This window comes from Podarcis filfolensis (genome assembly GCF_964270895.1).
Source record: "Podarcis filfolensis genome assembly, chromosome: 4".
NCBI lineage: Eukaryota > Metazoa > Chordata > Lepidosauria > Squamata > Lacertidae > Podarcis > Podarcis filfolensis.
In genome coordinates this window covers 53955023-53980260 of record NC_139607.1, presented here as the reverse complement: position 1 = coordinate 53980260, position 25238 = coordinate 53955023, and the positions used below count along the sequence as shown (strand labels likewise).

The following is a 25238-nucleotide window of genomic DNA, read 5'->3' as shown; positions in this document are numbered from 1 at the left end:
GAATTAGTGCATAGACAAGAGGCCTAAAGGTGGTATCCAACTCAGCATTACTCATAGGGGACTCAGTGAAATCAATGACTAAGTTAAGTCCGTTAAGCTCAATAGGTCTCCTCTGAGTAAAATCTGGGACTCAGCTAGATTGGTAAAGAAAAAGTGTTTTACAGTAGTACCTCGGGTTACAGATACTTCGGGTTACAGATGCTTCAGGTTACAGATGCTTCAGGTTACAGACTCCGCCAACCCAGAAATAGTACCTCAGGTTAAGAACTTCAGGATGAGAACAGAAATCGCACGGTGGTGGCGTGGCGGCAGCGGGAGGCCCCATAAGTTAAAGTGGTACCTCAGGTTAAGAACAGTTTCAGGTTAAGAACAGACCTCCATAACAAATTAAATTCTTAACCCGAGGTACCACTATATATGCATTATATATGTGATATACAACAGTGACACCAGATGGCGTTGTGGAGTCCCATGTTTCCCAACCAGATTTCCCTGTATGAGTTTAACTGAAACGCTTCTTTGATGTGTCTAGATCCAGCCTTAGTTGAATACTACTCTAGGGGCCCAACTACATGTGACATTTACCACGTAGTTCGCCATTTAATTCAAGCTTCTTCTTTCATAACTGATCTGAAACAGGGCCCTCGCATGGGGGAGTGCTTTAACTCTTTGTCCCCGCTCTACTCCCTTCTGAATTGGGCCCCTCGTACCTGCAATATGCATTAGCGGAGGAAAGCTCCAATTAGACCAAATGACAGAGTTATTTCCCAATTGCCACCAGGGTGCACATAATCTCTTATTAGAACCACAACAAGGAGGCAAAGGGTTACAAATAGAGGTCTATATATCATCTCACACATATAACTTCTCCCAATGACATAATTGCCTGGATCTATTAAAGCACACTGCCTAATGCGAGTACCGTATTTTTCCATGTATAAGACACCCTCATGTATAAGATGACTCCTATTTTTTTGAGCCCCAAATTAAGAAATAAATAATTGCAACATTCCATGTATAAGATGACCCCCAATTTTAAATTTTAAAAAATTGGGGGGACATATAGTCTTATACACAGAAAAATACAGTATTTTGATGCCTCTACCTTGCATGACAAACTTTGGGTGTGGGAAGGATGTAATCAACTACTGATGTGTAAGACAGGCTCTTCATTCCAAAGTGAAAAATCTACCGTATTTTTCGCTCTATAAGACGCACCAGACCACAAGACACACCTAGTTTTTGGAGGAGGAAAACCAGAAAAAAAAATATTCTGAATCATAGAAGCCAGAACAGCAAGAGGGATCGCTGCGCAGTGAAAGCAGCAATCCCTCTTGCTGTTCTGGCTTCTGGGATAGCTGCACAGCCTGCATTCACTCCATCAGACGCACACACATTTCCCCTTATTTTTTAGGAGGGAAAAAGTGAGTCTTATAGAGCAAAAAATACAGTATATCCTTTAATAAGCATGGTTCAGAAATATCTTTATTCTGCTCAGTGAAGCAAGTATACAATTTAGAGTGGCAGATAAGGCTAGAAGAGGTGGGGTACTGGTAGCAGTTTTTTTGCCTATATTAAAATGCATCTTGGGCAAAGTACCCTTAACTTTTTCTTCTGTTTCCAGCTGATGACTAAACAATTTAGATGGAAAATGAAATTTTTGAACATAGCTGTTATTGGAAACATATCAATTTTTATTCATCTTTGGCTACACCACTGTTGAGTTCTGGGTGGTTTGGTACAAAGAAAATCAAGCGGCTATGGATGGGTGAAAAACCCTCTGTGCCCAAACTGATAGTTCAGAGACAGAAAGAAAGAAAGAAAGAAAGAAAGAAAGAAAGAAAGAAAGAAAGAAAGAAAGAAAGCTTCTAATGAGGTTTCAGGGGAATGAGTCGGTGTTGAGCTGAGACTGAAGAACTCTACAGTCGAGTAGGTAGGAGATGCAAAAAGGAAAAAATACAAGGAGGAACATTCTAATTAACAAGAACCAGGAGAAAAGGTACATCATTAATTTCAATAGGGTACAGGTCATTATTTAGTTTCCACCAAATATCACCATCATCTTTGATTTTTTTCTTGTAGCACAACCACAGCCAATTTATGTTCCTAGGGGGGTCTGTATCTTTTTCCAGACAATGGTCTAAATACTGGAAATGCATTTTGCTTCACACAACAAAGTTCTCCCTTCACATGAGGTCAGATTCTAAAATACAATCAGCTCCACCTAAGGACTTCACATACAGGCACATATATAAAAAATTTTGCATATAAAATATTAACGTGAAGAAGCTTTCTCCAACAGAGTGTTATTCATGAGGGGAAAAGCTATGGGCAACATTTCTTAGTGACCTTAATTAAAATGCCTATTTATATATTCTATTATTGTTCTACTTTTTAGCCATTGGTCTCCAAACTAGATGCCACTTGGCCAGCCTGGGCCAACCACCATCATAGAGGGGAAGAAACACATTCTCTTGACTGTGAGCAGTAAGCAGAAATAGAGGTGATGTTTTCTTCTAACATTCATTGCCTATGGTGGGCATAGACATTTCTGCATTTGATTGATTTTGTTTATAATAGGAACAACATTAGGCCACTCTAATATGCCTTCTCTATTCTTTCTTGTAGTTTGGTTGCTTAAGTCATCCAGAGGAATTTTCACCACAGTCGAACTCTATGCTGAATGGTCTTTCAAGTAAAGAAAGAGGGTGTACAGGCATCCTTCTTCCAACAAATTCTAGGAGCGACAAATTACGTCTCCTACTTGGCTATATGCCAGCAAGTTTGGAAAACTCAGCAGTGGCCAGAGGATTGGAGAAGATCAGTCTACATCCCAATCCCAAAGAAGGGCAGTGCTAAAGAATGCTCCAACTACCGCACAATTGCACTTATTTCACACGCTAGCAAGGTTATGCTTAAAATTCTACAAGGAAGGCTCAAGCAGTATGTGGACCGAGAACTCCCAGAAGTGCAAGCTGGATTTAGAAGAGGCAGAGGAACCAGAGACCAAATTGCAAACATGCGCTGGATTATGGAGAAAGCCAGAGAGTTCCAGAAAGACATCTACTTCTGCTTCATTGACTATGCAAAAGCCTTTGACTGTGTTGACCACAGCAAACTATGGCAAGTTCTTAAAGAAATGGGAGTGCCTGATCACCTCATCTGTCTCCTGAGAAATCTCTATGTGGGACAAGAAGCTACAGTTAGAACTGGATATGGAACAACTGATTGGTTCAAAATTGGGAAAGGAGTACGACAAGGCTGTATATTGTCTCCCTGGTTATTTAACTTATATGCAGAATTCATCATGCGAAAGGCTGGGCTGGATGAATCCCTAGCCGGAATTAAGATTGCTGGAAGAAATATCAACAACCTCAGATATGCAGATGACACAACCTTGATGGCAGAAAGTGAGGAGGAATTAAAGAACCTTTTATTGAGGGTAAAAGAGGAGAGCGCAAAATATGGTCTGAAGCTCAACATCAAAAAAACGAAGATCATGGCCACTGGTCCCATCACCTCCTGGCAAATAGAAGGAGAAGAAATGGAGGCAGTGAGAAATTTTACTTTCTTGGGTTCCATGATCACTGCAGATGGTGACAGCAGCCACGAAATTAAGAGACGCCTGCTTCTTGGGAGGAAAGCAATGACCAACCTAGACAGCATCTTAAAAAGTAGAGACATCACCCTGCCAACAAAAGTCCGTATAGTTAAAGCCATGGTTTTCCCAATAGTGATGTATGGAAGTGAGAGCTGGACCATAAAGAAGGCTGATCGTCGAAGAATTGATGCTTTTGAATTATGGTGCTGGAGGAGACTCTTGAGAGTCCCATGGACTGCAAGAAGATCAAACCTATCCATTCTTAAGGAAATCAGCCCTGAGTGCTCACTGGAAGGACAGATCGTGAAGCTGAGGCTCCAATACTTTGGCCACCTCATGAGAAGAGAAGACTCCCTGGAAAAGACCCTGATGTTGGGAAAGATGGAGGGCACAAGGAGAAGGGGACGACAGAGGACGAGATGGTTGGATAGTGTCTTCGAAGCTACAAACATGAGTCTGACTAAACTGCGGGAGGCAGTGGAAGACAGAAGTGCCTGGCGTGCTCTGGTCCATGGGGTCACGAAGAGTCGGACACGACTAAACGACTAAACAACAACAACAACACTTGGCTATGTGTGCAGAGTTATGCCAGCATCTCTTGAAATCTAGGGGCTGGATTATGACTTTCAAATACGGGTTAAATATTCATTTTAATACAGACCCAGAAAGTTTACTAACTTCTTTATTGAGAGATACACATAATTTTACATGGTTTTCTGATATTACCCTCAAACTCAGGCAAATAGGGATTGCAATAGATTCCCTTCTTCTATCAGATGAGCCACAAATCTTCTCTCTCATCAAGCAGAGACCACTAGACCATGAAATCCAAAAACTCCCATCCTTTTGTATGTTCATCTGCTTACTTAGGATTGAAGCCCCACCATGGAGTAATGCCTAATTACTTTTATAATTTAGATACTCCATTGCATCACAGAGCTTTTATGACAGCTCATCTAAATACATTTCCTTCCTCTGTTTTGTCTGGAAGGTGTTTTTTAAAAACAAACAAACAAACAACAAAACCCTTCCAGAAAAGATTCTGCTCCTGTAATAAGAAAACACCACATACAATATATCACATAAATTTGGATTGCCCTCTTCTCAACACCCTTTGCAAAGATCTCCTAGTGACTCCCTTACAGCTTAAAATATTGATTTACAAAGAGTTTGTAATCCAATATTTACTGAGGGATGATAGTCCCAAAACTACCAAGATTGTTTTGGGATATTTAGCCAAGATTTTTAAAGCTAAATCTAAAGTTGCCTGATTTACTCAAGGGTGGCTGTCTAGTCTTTTATATATTGTATGTGTTTGGATTATTGTATTTGGATGACTTTGTATGATTTTATTGTTTAAACTTATGCCAATAAAGGCCAATAATAACAAGCAAAGAAGAATTTGTACTGGATGGCCGATTGTTTTTTCTAACTCGGCAAGTTTTGTGACTTAACATATGAAGCAGAAAAATTAAGTCATAGCATAATTCTGTCTAACCTGTACTGTTGACTCTAGTAATAGTTCTTCTAGATCTACCACTTACTATCCTTTTTCAATAAGACAAAAAGGATTCCATTCATTGAACCTAGAAATCTTGGCATGTGCTCTGTCACTCAGCTATGCCCACAACTGCATAGCTTCCTTCATCCTCTGAGTAAATGTTAAGAAAGATTCTGAAATCAGCTGGTGGGCCATTTTGCCCTTTGATTTTCCCTCACTCTAGTCGCTTCGCTAGCTCTGCAGCTATAACTGCCCAACTTGAAGAATTAATATTTGTGTGTGTGTGTGTGTGTGTGTGTGTGTGTTCCTGCATGCAGGAATATTTTGCCCAACATGGGGCTCAAACCAGGCGTCTCATGCTCTACCGAATGAGCTACCCAGGAGCACTCTGAGTTTTCTTTTCTTATTCATTCCCTTTCATTTTCTCATTTGTTCCCTTTCATTTTCTTATTCGTTCCCTTTCTTTTTCTATGCTGATTCTCCAAATACCAGAAAGAACTCCCCAGTAGAATTACATTGCTTGTTCTGGTAAAATATTTATTTTTGAAAGGCAGCTAGCTTACTTTGCATCAAAGGGTGCCAAATAATTCCTCATTAGGCCCAAATAATTCCTTATAGGCCCACTTCAGCTGCAATATGAATAAAATTGGGAAGCTCCGTTTTATCAGTTTTAATTGGAGTTGACCCAGACCCCAGATGTATCTTAAATAACTAAATTATCGCTAAAGTTCTGTTTGAAGGCTAATGTACCCATAGGAATGGATCAGTCCATCTGTAGAAGCCTATTATCTACACAGATTACCACAATCAAACAAGCTCTCCTTCAGGGCTACCATTAAGCATTAAGAAATCACAGGGTCAGGCAACAGAGAACAATGTGCTGGATTTGCAATCCTTTGTTGCTGTTTCCATCACTCTACTACTAGTGGATGACAACTGCCTGAAGTTTAGAACCCTGGAATGAATAGTGGTGACCTCTCACACGTTTCCTTAACACTTAATGGTAACACGTGGACAGCACTACAGAGGTATACAAATGTGATACTGTTGCTACAGTAACTAACTTCATTCCATTGGCAATATGTTCTACTCTTCAGATCAAGATTCCATGGAACTAGCGTCACAAAATAACTAGTGTTTCCATAGCAGAATCAAAGCATAGTATACTGTTTACAGTAATTTTGAGGTCTTAATGTTTCAGGTCTTAAAGGAGTATACAAACATTAGGCCATTTTATGCATTGCCCCCCCAAAAAAGTAAGTTTGCCACAAAGTGCACATGTTTTCAAAGGCAAGTTTACCATATTCATACTTCACACTTTTAGGCACACACTTGGTGTACATCTAAAAGATATAATGTGAGAAGTGGTTCTTGATCTGGAGTCCCTTCCACCACAGTCACCCTTCTGTAAAAGAACAAACTACACTGATCTTAAGGCCATTGTCAGAAAAAACAAGATAGGAATAGTAAGATACTTGAAGCTCAAGCCCATTAAAAGCCTGTTGACTTCAATGGGAGTGAGCTGACTGCATGCTTAACCCTTTTAAATTCTGGATAGACTGTGTCAGAAACAAGAGTAAAAACAGGAAAAGGTTCTTACACCCTCCATAATTTTCTGGCTGCAAATACAAGTAGTTGGGTTTTTCCTTTAGTATTCATACTCACACACACACAATTTTTAAAAAGAAAAAGAAAAAAGAAATACTAGCTACAGTGAATGCAGTCCACTGGGAACTGTTCCATGTGAAATGAACAAGAGTCACAATGGAGCAGTGCAGCAACTATTTGCTGCATTGTTCACCTGAGTGTTTTTGCACAATTCCCATTCACTTCGCTGGCAAATTGATACAATCACTTACGAATTATAGAGGCAGCTGGTCATTATTTTTTATACGCCCGTTGTTTAAAACATTTGATTTTAAAGAACTCTGTTACTGTAAAGTTTTATTTGCATCAGCAGAGAAAGGAGAAAGCAAGGCAACGGGAACATTCCCTTTCCTAAATCATAAACCCTCCATAAACTAGGACAAACTGGACTTCGAGGTCACAGATCCAAAGCTATGCAGTAAAACTAATCAGTTCTTTGGACAGGATTTTTTTTTTTAAACTGCTGAACAATCTCTGGACCAGTCAGTCAAATCAAGCCTTTCTGAGAAAAGAAGATTAAAGGGAGTTGCTTAAAATACTTGGAGGGGAGGAAAGATTTAAGCTTTATTACTGAACAGTACGTACAAAATAGTCCATAATGAAGAGGGGAGGGAAAACACCGAAGAGGTCGTCCTCCACCAGTATAAACAGAATGTACTTAGTTTTATAGCAGGCATGGGAAATGAAAACAATTGCCCTTTGAGTAGGGAAAATTAGGAGAAGTGTTTTCAGTATTGATTGTGTGTGAAATTATTTGCAGAAGTGGGACACTAAGCATGATATGGAAAACCTGGGAGGGAGGGAGAGAGAGGGAGAGTGAAAGAAAGAAGAGAGAGAGAGAGAGAGAGAGAGAGAGAGAGAGAGAGAGAGAGAGATCACACATATATTGATATATTGCATGCATGTATAGGTATATGAACCCAGGGTATGCTCTGAAGGCTCAAGCTGGTGACTGCCTGGAAACCACAGGCACATTGCTTTAGGTTAACACACATATATATTTGTGTGCACGTGTGCATGTGTGTGTGTGTGCATGCACATATATACACACCTGCATACATACTCTGGGCAGCGTACAAAAAATGATAAAAACATTTAAAAATCCACATCAAGAACCTCCTATACACAGCAGCAATGGTAAAAATTGTACTTTAATATCAGAGAGGGAAGCCAAAAATCATAAGCAGCAGCAACTAATAAATAAAAGGCCTAACCATTTCCATGGAGTTGATCCAATGCACGAACATACCACACGATGCCGGAAATTAAAAACATGGCGGTTAAAAAGGTGTGTGAAATGCCAGGCGCTGAAAGGACATTATAGTACAGTATGTGCCTGACCCAGCTCTCTGAGGAGGGCATTCCATAACCCAAAGGCCATTGCTAAGAAACCCCTTTCTCTTGTGGCAAGGGCACTTGGAGAAGGGTCTCCATTGATGACCTTGGGACTTGGATAGTTACATATCGAAAGAAGCAACACATCAGCCACGGCAGTCATAAACCACGAACAACTTTGGCCCTATCTATACTGTGCATTTCCATACCACTTTAAATAGTCATAGCTCCCCCAAAGAATCCTGGGACCTGAAGTATGTCTAGGGTGCTGAGAGCTGTTAGGAGATGCCTATTCCCTCTCACATGGCTATAATTCCAGAGTGCTTTAACAATCAATTTCTAATTCCAGGGAATTCTGGGAATTGTAACTCTGTGAACAAAACAGGGGGGTTTCCTAACATCTGTCAGCATGCTTCACAAACTAAGGTTCCCAGGATCCCAGTACGGGGACTCCATACTGCTTTAAATGTATTGTGCAGATGGAGCCTTATATTGATTAAAAAGTATACTCCATTTAGGTGAGAATGGCACAGACAATAATTGGGGTGGAAATGGCAAGAAATTGGGCAGTTTTCAACCTTTATTTAATATGAGTCATTTGTAAGGTGAGGAATTTAATTGTGCATTAATTAATGGCTCATGGAGTTTGCAGGACAAACTTTTGTGCCTTAATGTTGCAGCAAAGGCATTGACTATAGCGTGAGCCACTGAGGACAAGAAATGTTCAGTTCTGTATGCCATTTAGTCTTCAGATTATCTTTTATAAATCTGAATGCACATTGCAAACAATTATATATTTTGCTCCTATCCATATATTTTCCGGTTATTGAAATAGTTTCTATCTTTCAGGAAGAATTCAAGTTTTAATGCAATTTAAAGGAATTTAAGCATAATCTAGCATCATTCCCTAATTGCTGCTCCTTCTGAAGATTGTTTCTTTTAGAATTCCTGAGAGGCTTTAAAACAAGAGCTAATTACTGACCATTTGGATTTAATTGGAATCTAAGTGGTTGCCTTTTGCATAAATCTGAAATTCACCCATGTTTCAATACCACAGCAGAGCAAGGCACAAACCTCCAAGGAATAACATCTTGCCAATTCTTTGATTCATTCATTTTTATGCTGAAATAAAATTACAAGCTCAAGTAAGCAAATTACCTGAAGAAAGACCTCTCTCACATCAGAATTTCCTAAAGCACCAAGTCTTCTGATTGACTGCTATGAAACTATAGCAAAGAATGGAATCTGTCAGAGCCAGAAATTGCTGGATGCTGTTTACATCCTGGCGCAAACAGAGAGAAAAGCAGAGGCCTGATTTCTCACCCAACATTTCCAGTGTATTTTATTATTGCAATACACCTTCATGGCCAGTTCTGAATATACCTGGGCAGGAGAACACATATTCATGTGGCCAAACACAACTGTTAGACAAAATAGTGTGCAGCAATTCCTCAGATCAGCCCTGGTACCTGGCTCAAGACATTATTTAAGTAGTACTGATGGGTGAGCCTACACCAAATCATGGAACTAGTTGGGACAGCCAGCCCACTGATGAGACAGGGTGAAGCACCCGCCTCAGGTGGTAGAAGCACAAGAGGTGGCACCCTGCCTTCCCCACTGCTTCCATCTTCTGGAGTGCCCCAGCTCTCACTGAGTTTGATGAGAGGGGCTGTTCCTGTGCACGACAGGTGACAACACCTTCCGAACTGCCCTGGCTCTTAGCAAGATTGGCAAAAGGGGTGGCATTCCAGCGGAAGTGGGGGGAACTGCGGACGGAATAGATGATCATGGAGCATTGTGCATTCCCATTTCACCTCAGGTGACAAAACACGATGGGCCTCTGCTGCCGGTTGGTATGCTTGCTCAGTTAAGCCAGCCATCCTTGTGTTGGCTGAGAGGCTAATGCCATGATCATGGGAGCTGCTGTGATTGCCCAGCATTACAGAATTTGCTGGGGGGAAAGAGGAGATTCATGAGGGAACTGGAACTAATGTACATGATAGTGAGTGACCTTTCTTGGCTCAGGACATGGGACTCTGGTGAAATAAGAGTCTCTGTTTTTGGAAGGTAAGCTATCTGAAATTCCTTGTGGTGGTTTTGCTTTCTCTTTGAAGTTAGGGTTGATATTTCCAGTGAGCTGAGGGCTGGGGTGACTGTAAGAGTCTTGGACAAAAGAGAGGGCTTTTACCTGGATGTTTTGGCCATGTTTGTCACTATTACATAGTGGTTATATAATTTCTTTTATTATGTATTGTGGTTATTGTGGGGGAAGGGGAATCATTTGCAGACAGTAAGAATACAACAAAGGAAAAGAACAAAGCAACAACAAACCCCACCATCAAATCAATTGTCTCCTTTGTCTTTTCAGGTACTCAGACTAGCAGAGGAAAGGAGGAAAGAAAGAAAGAGCATGTCAGATAAACTAGGAGGAATGGAGGTTTTGCAGAAAGACTCATATTGAGCAGATCTGTTTTTAGTCACTTATGCGACAATGTCCCACCAAACTGCCAGAATGGACTCTGATTCTGCCTTTCCTCCACAAAGCTTCAGCCGCTGTGCGAATTTTTCTGACAATGCAATAAAAAAAAGCTTTTATATCAAGAGTCAGTACTTAGTAAACATTAAGCCTTCCATCCATCATTGTGCTATTACTATATTTATTTTCTTTTTTCTATTAACTGCTTTGAGACCAACTTTTTAAAAAGTTATATAAATAAGTGGAAGATGACTAAATATTGTGAACTGATCTAAAGTGCAGGTAATGAAAGAATATCAGGCACCATATTCAAATTATAAGAAACAGGAACAGTTACAAATGAAGACATTTCCAGTTTTGCTGGCTTTCGGAGAGTTGCATAGAAAATATCAGAGATGAATATTCTAATCCCCTGAAGTGACTAGTAGCCACAGTAAGAATCAGAAAAGCAAACCAAAATTGAAAAATAACTAGACAAGCTAACTATTAATGTAGCAGTTATCCCCTCTGGAAAATACAAACATATTTGATATAGTGCGGCTTTTAAAGTCTAATCCTATGCACACTGGCAGCAGAGCACACAATTTCAATGCAAGCTTTCAATAGTAGCATATGGGAGTTGCCTCTTCACCATTATGCTGAAGCTGTAGTGTCCATTGGCACTCAGCTTTAGCTGATATGTAATTCACATTAGTGTTATATAAGACAGCAGAATGTAGGAAGGAGCAACAGAGGGAGCCAGTGTCCCAACCAACTTTTTGCAGCCCGTCATAGAATTTCACATAGCCCTCAGCTGCTAGAACCAAAGCTCTAGAATAGCCAAGACAAATGTATTCTTTAAAGCAGGAGTGGAGAGAGTGTGGCTCCCTCCCAGTTCCAATCATCCCCAGTCAGCATAGCCAGTGGTCCAGGGTGTTAGGAGTTGTCTCCATCCATCCACCCATCCAGCCAGAGGTCTCCATCCCTGCTAAAGGCTCACCTGGTTTCACACATTGGAAGCTTTTCTACGCCAAGCTAAAACACTTTTGTTTATCCTAGCATATTGCTAGCACATGCTTTAAAGTACTTAGGAGGGCTCTTCACCTGCACCCCTCACTTTCCTGTTATGTTTAACCCAACTTTGGTGGTAGGTATAGCCCACAGAGCAGCATCCTGATTATGAAATTCCCTCCCTACTGAAGTGATGCTGTCCCCCATACTGCCATCATTTATATGTTGCCTGAAAGCATTTCTCTGCATCCAGGCAATTGGTATGCTCAGCAACTATGTATACATAATGAAAATATGTTTTTAGTGTTTAATTCCATTTTAAAAAATATTGCTTTATTTATGATGTTGCACAACTGCCTCCTTGGGAAGGCCAGGATAAAAATTGAGGTTAATACTACTACTACTAAATAGATGAGACCGTGCCTTGAAATTCTGAATAGAATGAAGGGCTGTATACATACATTTTAAATAAAAATGTCATTTCTATTTATATTCAGGGTGATCAGGGTGATCCATAACAACAGTTACAGGAGTCTCTGGGGCTAGAGACTTGACCCTCTGGTTCTATTTTCCCTTGTCCTTGTGCCAAGTCACTCAGAGCTGCTGATGAAAGGGCTCCCAGCATTTATTAAGTTGTCTCAGGCTCCATATTAATTCTTCCAACCAAAGGAGTTTTTTCCTGACCTGAAAGGGTGATAAAATCTTCCATGTCAGATTTGGGTTTGCCAGGGCAACAGTTTGTTTGCATCTTGCATGCCCAGACGATACCCTCTGTTCTCTTCTCTTTGCATAGTAGATTCCCCTAAGGAACCAGAACTGGAGACTAGTGCCTTAGTTGCACCTTACACTGCTGGTTTTCTAGCTTACCTACAGTTGAGCATCACAACAGCTGGTGATCTGTCTCTAAAACAGTAACATTTGGGGTTTCCCTCTTAAATGTATTGCCCAGCTGTATATTATGGAGTCTAAAACAGAACACATATGAACAACATATTTCAGGGGAGGGGGGTTCAATTTCTGACTGCTGGAATTCCACTTGAGGTAACCTAATCTACACAGGAGAAAGATATACTGTTGTACCCAAACAAAGGTGAAGGCAAGATTCCAAATGGAGTCCTTCAGATGGGCATCCCTAGCCTGGACGTGGTACAAATAGGCATCTCCAGGCTCTCTTCCAGTGGTAGGCAAACAGGGGAACTTCCTCCTGCAAGAACTGCAGCAGCTTCTGAAACTGAGGAGTGCAAGTGCGTTTGCCAGTAAGGGGACTGGAATTGTGCAGTCATACTTGCTCCATAGAGGATACCACTTTGTCTGCTGGACTGGAGTATATGTGGCTGATAACAAAATGTATTTCTTTTACAGTGGTTACACAGAATCTCAATGGAAGCTGTTGGTGACATGACTATTCATCTTCCAACTGTAATAGTCAATCAATGGGCTTTTGTAACAGGTTTGTAATTTAAGTGAAGATGTTGTAAATTAAACACATTACAACACAATTAACCTGCAGGTGATGGACTCTGGAATATAAAACTCAGATTGCCACTTTTTGTCTGAAAATGAAAAACATAGCTCTTTGATTGCATATGGATTTCAAAAGAATGTGGCATTTTTCTTCCTGCTCATTCAAAAGCAGATATCCTAGAATAATCAAATGTGATGCAGCAGGCGTTTTCTAATCCCTGCATCATCATATCCTCATTTGGCTAAACGGATGTTTGCATTTTGGTACAAGCAAAGCTATCAATCAGTATCAATTCACATAACTGATAAATATATGTGTTTACTATATTTTCAGGACATTTGCCTTTTATTTATCTGGTGTAAATATATATTTGTAACCATGGGTTTTAAGACGGTAATGATAATTCTCACACACATATATAAAACTGTAATAAGATGCCTCTTGCAAGATTGATTAACATGTTGGCATTAATCAGTGAAAAAGCACAAGAGTGAACGTCGTTGTAGTCAAGTTGGGCCTGCAAAAAATGTTATACGGCAGAGTGGAGTGTTCCTGTTCAGGGTGCCAGCCAGCCCCTTTCAAGGATGCTCTGTTCACCTAGTTCTCAAACATGTCTTGAAAATTGCTGAGCATCTTGGTGGACCACTTAATGGTTTTTCTCCCTGCTCTAGCAATTGTAATACGTTGTGCTAGATGCTGCATGGTTTTTAATTGTATTTTCTTGCTTATTTTATTTTTGATGTATTGTACAATATCCTTCCTATCACTACTGATTCATCTGGCCCTTCTAAACAAGTGAGAAGTGAACAGAGGAGGAATTGCTTCCACCCACCTTGTCCTCTCCTTTGGAACAGCTCTACAGATGGAGGCCAATGGAGAGGGCAAATTGATGAACAGTGATGACAGAGAAATGAAAGAGTGGCCCCACTCAGACAAGGGGACTATGGTGGACATCTTCTTATCCAAAGACCGCAACAGCTGGAGCTCTGTGACATGAGCTCTGCATGTACATTTCCACTTTGAGGGGTCAGGTTGTATCATCCACTAGTTAATCTCATCAAAGCCTCATGAACTGTTTGATAAAGTCTTGATGTTCTTCTCACTACAGAAAATGAAAATTCTTGGATATCAAATCAAATGTATTGGGTTCATGAACTTGGTCTCTCATTTTTTGGTAATACACATGAGTGTGTGTTCATATAAAGATAACATTTCTGCTATTACTGTGGAGTGCATTGCAAGCACATACATCAAAGGAAAGGCTTTTGTAACATGTTCTTGGAAATCATAAAGTCAGCAACCCACTGAAATCAAAATGTTATATTGTCAAAAAGCCAGTTCATTCTTTATGTATAGAGGAAGTAAGTCTCTGATCCTCTATTCCAGTGCAATTTTCTTCCATTTCAGTAAGGTTTTCAGAAGAAGCTGCCTGCATCAGTCGTCTTTGAAATGAATGGGAGTTTTACAAATTCACTTCAATAGGGCTTGTACAGGACAACTTCCCAGTAAATTGGGGGTATAGTACTTTGAGACTGCATCACACAATTGAACCTTTCATTTCCGTTAAGTTTTTATTCAGTGTATACTGCACTGACTTAGTGCATAGAAAAATGGGTATGAAATTTCCCAAAAATTAAACCAAAGTTAAGAACAATAATTGACACTACCTTAAGAACTTTGCATGATCTCACCACCTCCTATGACAATATTCATATTAAGTTAACCTCTTTCTCAAGTTAGTCATCCTTAATAATTGCACTTCAGTAGTTGTGTTTTTTTTTATAAACCAGTGTAAGTACAATTCAACTGAAGTCAATAGTAGTTTCCACACTGATGGAGCCAGTCTTGTTGAATAAGAGAAAACTGGACATTAAGAGATTTGAGTAGAAATCATTGCATAGCTGTGGGCTCAGTTGCTGATGTTGACAAATCACCCATCTCTCAGGCTCCTCAGGGAAACAGAAGAAACCAATTGCCAAGTTCTTGGTTACGTATAGCTAGCTCTACATACATCCAGTCATACATCCAGGGCCTTTGCAGACATTCAAATGAACATGGTTAGAGTGTGGATGGAGTTTGCCAACTCTAGTCTATGAGGTCTGATACTGAATACCTAGATAGGATATAGTATGTGGCGGGGATAAGTTATTAGTGCTCTCTATGATGTCATAAGCACCTGCCAATAGGCATTTGTGAAATTATTGTTATTTTTATTGTTTATACCCCGCCCATTTGGCTGGGTTTCCCCAGCCACTCTGGGCGGCTTCCAGCAATATAGAAAAAATAATAAAATGTCAGACATTAAAAACTTCCCTGAACATGGCTCCCTTCAGATGTTTTCTAAAAGTTGTTTAATTCCCTGATATCTGGTGGGAGGGCATTCCACAGGAAGGGTGCCACTGCCGAGAAGGCCCTCTGCCTGGTTGGTACAATGGCGAGTCATCAAAGCACTCACAGGTGTAACAGAAGTTCTAGTGGTAGAATAAGGCATGTAGACATTATGCAAATGTATGTGGCACAGAAATGAGCTGTTTTGGAGGCTGCTTAGTCCTCACTTTAGCCCTGAACACCCAGGTGTCATTGGTAACTTGAACACTGATCCCAGTTTTAACTCCAATACTAAACTCATCATGGAAGACAGAAGTGCCTGGCGTGCTCTGGTCCATGGGGTAACGAAGAGTCGGACACGACTAAACAACTAAACAACAACAACAAACTCATCATACAGACACTTTGAATAATGTCAGTATCCTCAGAGGTTATTTATTTCACACTAACATGGTCCTGATGTTACCAACTGGTAGTAATTAATTCAGATTGCAGATCTTTGCCTTATTGTTGAGTGTTATCCCTGTCACTCTGTAAATCTCAATGAACCTAGGATTGAACCTATGAACACATAGGGACTTACTTTAGATTAAACACGCACAGCATTGTGCTGCATGCCTTTCAATTCCTTTCCACACCACATTCCCAAATGAACACTTTCCCAGGAGCTTAACCAAGCAATAGACATAATTGCAATCTTTAGCAAATCCTGCTAAGTGGATTCTGGCAGAAAACAGACTCACTTAAATAAGAGATTTATTAATCAATATAGACAGGAGAACATATATTTTCAGTGTAATAAGAAAATAAAGATAAAAAGAAAATATTTTTTCTAGGACAGAATCAAAACATGCAGCTGTATCTTTTCATGGGTGCAGAGCAGATAATTCAAAACCAGCTCCTGAAGTTAAAAGTCAAGACCAGATTCTAATAAGTAATAATGACATGGTAACTGCAGCATGGTCAAAATTGCAACATTGGAAGTGCAGCTAATACACCTTCCACCAACTGAAACCCAATTGCAGCAATGCTTGCTCTACCTTTGTTTGTTTGCAGTTTTTAAAAACTTACAGTATTTGGGAATAAGTACTTTGGTTCAAGATGATGCAGATAAATGGAACAACAATCAATTGTTGAATGTACGGACAGTTTCTGCCTGCTCTGTCATGTGTCAAAGAACAGGAAGAGATATCCCTTAAGAAATACAATAGGACAGACTCACAAGAATTCATCATATGAGGGGAAATGGAAGCTATGAAGCTCACTCTTTGATATTCCACTTGTCAGTTTGAGGAAGAAGATGTTCCCATCTGTTAATGCCGTCAGTTTTCATACCTGACGGAGCTTAATAGCAAAGTACTCCTATAGTAGACTAATTCCTGCTAAGTTAGTAACCATATGATGTCAGGCTGTGGTGTACAGTCTTGAGAAATTTGGCACAATATACCTTTTAGTGAGGTACACAAGTATATTCCCTACCCCAAACCCCCACTCAACACTCTTCATCTGATCTGGCCAAGAAGAGATTATAAGCATCTGCTTCTGTTTTCAACCAACTGCTGATTATCATTTTATTTTTACTGGGAATTTGGTTAGTTTTCACTATGGCTCATCCCTGAAGATGCTGCTGTACAACAAATCATCATCATTGACTGTTGGACATGCTGGCTGGAGCCGATGGGAGTTAGAGCGCAACAACATCTGGTGGGCTATAGGTTTCCCATCCCTAGTTTATCTAAAGCCAGGATCGGAAACTATTGTTTGCTCTCAGTTTGCTTGGACAAGTCATGCTTTAAAATAACCAGTTTGTTCTTATATGGACAAAACAAATTATGTATAGTTGTAAATGGAAGTGGACGTTTCCCATCTTCTCACAGCCACACTGAAGAGCGAGAAGGAATGGGGGAGCAAGCTTGTGATGCAACACTAGACTATGGTTTTGTATTATGTCCATGTTCTTTCTAGGTTCTGGAGTGCAGAGATTCAAGCTATCATCCTGATAGCTCCTTACTTTAGTGCTACATCAGAAGAGTTAGTGCAACCCCGGGACCCTAACTTAAGTTGCTACAAGGGTTCATGTTCCAGTGTTTCTCCCATAATCTCTGTGTAGCACAGATGAGCCATAGCAGGGTCTTTGTATCATTCTTGAGTGGATAGAAGAAGAACAGGAAGAACACAGAGCCCCTTTCTGCCTTCTTGCACAATATAGCCCTATAGAAACCATAAGGGTCAGTGTTAATTGTGCATTACTACACGAAAAAAAGGACAGATTTTCCAGCTAGAAAGCTAAGAATGCTCCTTGAGAATGAAATCAGGCTTCAGATGCAGCACAGCAATTTAAGCTGAATTAGGGCTGCTGGGCTGCCATTTTCATTTTCCATAATCTGATATTGGTTTCCACAACAATTTCAGTGCAATAATTAAGTGTAACTAGTTCCGAGATTGCATCCTAAGCCCCTCTTGATGTGCATTCTCTAAAGCAGCTCACACACTGTTGAACATATTCCCATTACGCATCAAGCTTCCATTTAATCACAAAGGGGAGCTCATTGACTTTACAAGGATTATTCATGTAGGTAGAGTGCATATGAGTTCTCAGGATCAAGGTTAGATAGGATGCAAGTGAAGGCCTTTCAGGAACAACACCCAAGATAACCCTTTGGCATATTATGGGGTTCTTTCCATTATTTATGTTTGCATGTCTAGTGTGGACAGTTTCCCATGGCTGATCTCAGAAACATTCTTATTCTTAATTATTGAATTTATATACCGCCCTATACCCAGAGGTCTCAGAGGTTCACAGAAGCATGGTTGTATGAGGATTATTGCTGCTTTTAATTTTTAATGCATATGTCCCTGCAGCATTTTTTCCCTTTATTATATTGCTACTGCACTGTGTTCTCATGTTATAAAGCACTATTCAGACTGGATGAGATATAGGCATTTTCCTATACAAAAAACTGTTACGTACTCACAAAAGAAAGATATGGAATACTCAGCATCATCAAGTCCCACTTGACTTGCAAGGAACATCTTGCCTGTTTTGTAGGAGAGAGATCCTATCAGCATGAGAACAATTTTTCCTGGAGCTTAATTCAAATTATACAGCCATATGCCTATGGATATAACTGAATTCCTTTCCATTTAATAGGCCTTTCTTCACAGTTACAAAGCATTAAGTCTCTGAGATAGTCTCAAAGTTTCCTGGTTAAAGGACAAACTTAACATGCATCTGTTAGCCACTTCGCTATGCAAGTTCAGTCAGCAAAAAGAAACATGTTTGGGAATCCTGCTTGAGTCATGTATTCTTCTTGTTGCTTTTCCCCAGTGTCTGCTTCCGTTTCTTTTGATACTTGGTATTCACTGTCTCACTTGACTGACACAAGAAGCCCACTGTGGGAAGAAACACTTCCTCTGAACTTTGCCTGGTTTCCATGGAGCAAAGTTTTCCCTTTAATTCTCTCTCCAGTAAACTGCACACATGTGCAGCCTTTGTGGTGTATTTCTGCCAAGTAATCAGTATCAGTGTGGGGAAAAGAACTGACACACCATCACGCCAATGGATCAACAAAACTGTACAATTTTTAGCTCCAACTCTTCGTTCAGATTCAAAGAAACACTTTCTGGCTTGCTTCTTGAAGTCATCAAGTCACACTGTTTCTTGGGTGCCATTATTTTTTTTAAAAAAAGAATAACCACACTAGCTTCAAATGCCCTGTCAGCAAGTGTTTTAAATGCTGTATCTTTTATTCAAGGTTGTGCTTTGTTAAATAGGGAGAAGCCGCCAACATTTCCCTAGTTTGACACCCAAAACAACTTGATGTGAAGTGTGAGCACTTCAACACCATCGGTTTCAAGCGAGTTAGACTGAATGGAACCACCAGAACATAGCTGACTCAGAATTAATGTAAACTAACACCCTCTAACCTCCTTGCTCTCATACACATAAACACACTTCCACACAAACACTTGGAATTCAGTGGGTGAGGGGGGCAGGGAAATTAACCCCTTACTGCTCCATTCTTGCAAATGCAAGGGGTGGGGGTAGAAATCCAGACAGAGTAGTTTCCAAACCAAAGATAACCTGAAAAGGGCACCCTAAAGGGGAACAAAACCGTTCCTTTTTCAGGGCTGAGTGCTGAAGAGTGCAACTCACCTTAAGAAACCCCACACACGCGCACACAACCAACCAAACTTCTTTTGCTCGTTCTGTCTATTTCTCAGACCTTCTGAGTAGCTGCATTTGGAAAGTGGGGGAGAGTGCTACGGATCCAAGGAACACGAGGAAAGAGGAAGAGAAAGCCAGGAGGCAATCCATAGGCGACACAAACACCTCCCAAGGAACAGGGACCGACCAGAGTTGGGGGGGGGGGAGGCAAGAGGTCAGTTGCGTGCACTGCAGCCAGCCAGCCAGCCAGCCAGCCAGCCTCTCAGCAGCCCGGGGCTACGAGTGTGCCCAGTCACCACCGCACACTGCGGACCTGGGCAAGCGCTTCAGCAGGTAACAAGTCAAGCTTTCCAAGTCATGTGAAGGATATAGACACACACACACATATATAGATACACACAGAGAGAAATACATGCATAGAATTATAGCCGGCTGATTTTTCTCACAGCGTGGTTAGGGGCGGGGATGCCTTACCCCATTTTCATCCCTGTGCGTGCGATATGTTATTTTAAGGGGGGGGGATTTCGTGCATAAAAGCCAACAAGGCAGATTTCCCCTATATAAAACAAATGCACACCCCAGCTCCGCCGTTCCGGGCCCCCGCCCCCCTCTCGCCCGGCACTCACCGATCCGGAGCACTTGCTGGGAAGTCTGGGGGACGCCTAGGCAAAGGTAGAGCAGGAGGAAGAAGAGTCCTGCGCCGGCCTCCATCGCGGAGTGCCTCGGCTCGCAGCAAAGGGGTCTCTCCATCTTCTTCACTCCTCGCCTGGATTCATGCTTCAGCCTCTCGGCCCCGCTTCTGCTCGCCCCTCATGCAGAAGCTGCTGCTCCCACTCGGGCAGGATCGCGATCCCTCATTCTTGCTCGGGGTTTTGTTTCATCCTGGTAAGGAGCGGCGTGGTGGATGCTTGCGGGGTGCAGGGGGTCGGATCGCGGCGTGTGGGGGGTGTTCTATTTACACCATGAAGATCTGCCGATCTTGCTGCTGGAGGGGATCCACTACGATCTCTCCCGTCGTCTCCCACCCCCCACTTTCTCCCCCTTTTAGTCCATCACGCTACCCCTCTGCATCCAACAGCCGTCGGGGGTGCTAAGTGTGTGTGTGGTGGGGAGGGTGGGGAAGGAAGATTTCCTCGCAGAGATCAGCGAAGCGGTTGGTGAGGTTGGAAAGTTGCCGCTCGAAATGGCCGGCGACGCGGCTCCCTCATGAGACCTGCCGCCAAGTGCCAAAGTGTCCCTCGGGAGAAAAGGCGCGCGAGCGGGGGAAAGATCCGGGCTGGAGCGGGAGGGGAAGCGGGAAGGTCCCCCGGCCGAGGCGGATCTCCAGCAGATGCGAGCGGGGACCGAGGCGCAGCTTCTCCGTGCGCGCCTGCCTCTCTCCCTCCGTCTCTCTCGCTCTCTTTCTTTCCCCGCACGAACTAAACTACTTTGGGCGCCTTCGCTCCAGCACTGATTTGAGTCTCTGCTCGCCGCCTGATGATCCCGGCCAAGCTCCTCTCCGCATTGGCCGGCGCCGCTCTCGGGGCTCATTAAAGGGGACACTGTCAACTCCAAGCCGATCAATTGGACGGAAAGTGAACGAAAATCCTTTGGTGACGTCAGACGGCGCAGCTCTCCTCTCCGGCCCGCCCGCTTGGCAGGTCTCTCCTGCCCCTTCGTCGCCGCCTTCTGCCGAATTAAATACTGAAGGTCTATACGGAGCCGGGGTCCCTCGGAGGCCGCGGCCGAGACTCAGCTCGGGGCATGCGGAGATCCGAGGAGACAGCGCCGCTGAGCATATGCAGAGTGCCTTTCGCTCGCCGCTAGTGGCAGGCTCAACCCGATTCGGAAACGCAGCTTCGAGGTTGCGGGGCTAAGCAGCGAGACTAAAAACTCTCCCTCCCCGACGGTTACTTACTTTACTCAGCCCAGCAAGCTTCCCGGGGTGTAAAAGGCTCAGAGCCTGCAGCCACGCCCTCAATAAAACTGCAGGGGCTGCGTTGATACATTTATATAGGGATCAGCTGCGAGTCATGATTGGGAGGGGGAGCCCGGTGCTTGAAAAGCATGGCCTGAACCCAGCTATAGAATTATGACGGGCTTCACTTTATTGCTTCCCTTATGCTGGTATGTCGCGATCACAGTGAAAACCTGAAAGGCTCATTCACTTGCCAGAGTAAGGACAGTCCATCAGTTCTCCAGGTGCACCTGCAGATGACCTCATCGCTCCTGCTTGGGGGGAGGGGAGTCCAGAGACGACTTTCCCACGATCCACTTCAGCCACCAACACCTCATATCCAGCATGCGACCTTTTTTAAAAAAGCCCATGGGACCCTTTTCCTTGCCAGGAAGCACAAGTGGCCAACGGGAGGCTGAGCGAGAGTCAGTGACAGGCAGAGCCACCTCCTTCCCACAAGTAGCAACGGGGAGACCCAGGAAGCTGGCAGGCAGAGGTACCAACTTGAATAAAATATGGGGGCACAGGTAAGCCCCACCCCAAGCAACCGACCACAAGATGTGGTCCGCACCATTTGAATGGGAATGCCCATCACCTTTGGGGAGGTGCAGCCTCCACAAATATTTGGGAGGGGGAGAAAGAACTTTAGTCCCTGGGAGTTGGCTCCTATGCTCCCTAGGCTGCATGTAAGTAAGATGACAGGCAGGTGAGGGGCTGGCTGAGGTGGTTGGGGCAGTGCCCCTGGACGGACGGTTTTGTTGTTTAGTCGTGTCTGACTCTTCGTGACCCCATGGACCAGAGCACGCCAGGCACTCCTGTCTTCCACTGCCTCCCGCAGCTTGGTCAGACTCATGCTGGTAGCTTTGAAAACACTGTCCAACCATCTCGTTCTCTGTCATTCCCTTCTCCTTGTGCCTTCAATCTTTCCCAACATCAGGGTCTTTTCCAGGGAATCTTCTCTTCTCATGAGGTGGCCAAAGTATTGGAGCCTCAACTTCAGGATCTGTCCTTCCAGTGAGCACTCAGGGCTGATTTCCTTAAGAATGGATACGTTTGAAGTCAAAGGCCACTATGGGGTGCGGTGCTCATCTCAAGTCTCCATTGCATTTTGCCTGCTGCTGCTTGGCATTCCCACACAGGCCAAACCATGGCTTGGGTTTCCGGTGGGCAAAGCAGTTACCCTTTTTCACTACCACATTAGTGGTAACCTCCTGAATCCATTAGCAACCTTCTGGAGTGCACCTGTTTTCAGCTTGTGGCAAGCTATGGTCTGGATTGCATCTCAGAGGCCAGATTTATTCTAGTTGCAGTGAGTCCCTATATGCTCTCCATGGAGCTGACTACCAAAGCAATCCTCATGCAACCATAGATTTCCTAATGAGCAGGGTTTATTCAGAATTGGCTTACTGGAGACTGAAAATATAAGATACAAATCGGGCTCCAAGACGTGGGGAGTTCTGGCCTGCCAAAATCAGTTCCCTGCAACGCAGCATTTAAAAACATAATTTACAAGCACTTCGCAAGGAATTTACCTGTGAATTCCATGAAAATATGAATCAAAGGCAGCAGCATTCATGTGGGGCCCGCCAATATGTTGTCGTCTCCACTGACAGAATATGACTGAATGATGATTAACAAGTTTTATTTCCACTGCTCTCCTGACTTGATTCATAATGGGGATGCATGAACAAGTATCAATTTAAAAGTCAGTCACCATACTATCCACTTCATTGACATAAGGCAATGTTTCTCAAGCAGAAAATTACAAAATTGAAATGGAAAATGCACCGGCTGTACTAGTAACTTATTTTACTCCAAAAAAAAATCATGTAAATGCTTTTTCACACAGGAAGCAAAGTACAAGAAAATGAACAAGTATAACAAAACATAGGAGATTTGTTACTGCCAGCTACTGAATTCATGTATGATATAAATTTTCAAAAGTAAACACTAGACTATTCAAATGCTACAAAAAGGCTTTGATTAGGGTTTAAACTGTATTACTATGCTAGGCTGTACCAATTAAGGATGATGTGAGGATTTAAAATTTTACCGACAGTAACCTTAGGCATAAGTCTTGCTTAACTTTTAAGTACTGGCTTTGTTATGGCAGGGGGTAGAAAACACACTGCAAATCAAAACAGACTGTGTGTGAAAGGTACAGGCAATATTTGCAAATTTGTTTTAAAAGAGAATGTCATCCCTTCTTATCATTATGGCTCTCCTGGAGATTTTTAGCCTCTGGACCTCTTGAGTCAACAGTTCAGAATTCACATCAGTTCTTGAATTAGTATTCAGTGGCGACACTATATTTCAGTGCACTTGGAGGACTGCATTGTCTGAAGTACCAGCCTAGGTTTCAGTTCACATCCAAATCATGTTCCCTGTTGCCTTTCTCTGGCCAGCATCCTGACGTACCCTCAAATGAAACAAACAAGAGTCAAGAGGAAATCCCAGCTCTTTTCTGGCCAGTGCTCCCTTCCTATGTCAAGCAGATTTCAGTGCCCAGAGCCTTTTGCACGTGAGATGTTGTTCAGAGCAGGCTGGCTGCCACATTTGCTTACTCATTCATTGCACTGCCAATATTTAATTCCGTGCATTAGTAAAATGCATTGGAATACCGTGAGAATGTTCTAAGCTCCAAAGGCACTCCATGGCAAAACCACAATGCTTGCAAGCTGCTTACAATGTGGAACTGGCCAACTGCATGCAGAGCCTTCGCAGTAGTGGTTGCCAGGCATGCGTAGCACTGGCAGAGAGACTCTCTGTGTGATCAGTCCAGACAAATCTATGTCTCGACTGATGCTTGCAAACATGGCTCCCCTGCGAGCAGCACCAAACAAAAGCCCTTTTTCCCAAGGCTGCAGCTTTCCATCAGTAGCTTAATCAACTAAATTGATCAGTTAATTGCTGGGGGACAGTTTTAATTGGTGGGGACAGGTTGTAATCAATTGGATTGTGAGTTAAGGGCACACTTGCTTTAGCTACTTTGGTTCTGGTGTGCTATCATAATAGCAAATTAAAGGAGGGGAATTAAGACAGTGTCTCCTTCTAACAATGAATAGCCATCTTGTTTGTTAAACTGGAATTTATTTAGGATCATAGGGAGCTGCCTTATGCCAAGTCAGACATTGGTCCACTTTGCTCAGTATTGTCTTCAATGACTGGCAATGGCTCACCAGGATTTTAGACAGGGATCTCCTTCAGTCATACCTGGAGATGCTCAGAACAGAACCTGGGACCTTCAGCATGCAGTGCAGATGGTCTATCACTGAGCTGCAGCCCTCTCCTTATACTTCCTTTTATACCTCAATAAAGGCACTTGTACTGTATTGCCAACCATCCAAATAACTGCACCATTATTTCCACATCTCCAAAGGTGCCCCCATGTTGCATGGCTCATCATAATTTTTGGAACTGCAGAGGCTTTCATAAGTAGCTAGTGAAACAACATGGGGATCTTCTGCCTAAAGGAAAACATAAAAAAATCTCACTGGACATGTCAGCCCATGGGCATACATAGTGCAGGCCTCTGAATTCGGCCACTGAAGTTTTGGTAATATGCAAATAAAATATGCAAACATATTTGAATGGAATGCATTGATTAATTAGCAGCACAATCTTGCACAGGTCTACTCAGAAGTCCTACTGAGCTCTGAGGTTACTGTCCATTGGTTTGCAGCTGAAAAATATGTAATCAATTTGAACTGGACCCAAATGTTCACACATAAATGTTATGCCTATTAGTAATGTCCCTTTATTTTAGAAATGGGAGCTTACTTGCAACAACA

General features: G+C 42.4%; 1 protein-coding gene across 4 annotated transcripts in view; it reads right to left on the bottom strand.

Annotated features, from left to right (window-relative positions):
• Positions 1 to 21440, bottom strand: part of GRIK1 (glutamate ionotropic receptor kainate type subunit 1) — a 150880-nt gene extending 129440 nt beyond the window's left edge. For all 4 annotated transcript variants that reach the window (XM_083611276.1, XM_083611279.1, XM_083611277.1 and 1 more), the window contains exon 1: positions 20138 to 21440. In XM_083611276.1, the coding sequence (XP_083467402.1) occupies positions 20138 to 20261 (124 nt within the window). In that variant the 5' untranslated portion in view covers positions 20262 to 21440. The remainder of the gene's footprint in view (positions 1 to 20137) is intronic.
• Positions 21441 to 25238: the final 3798 nt, after the last annotated feature.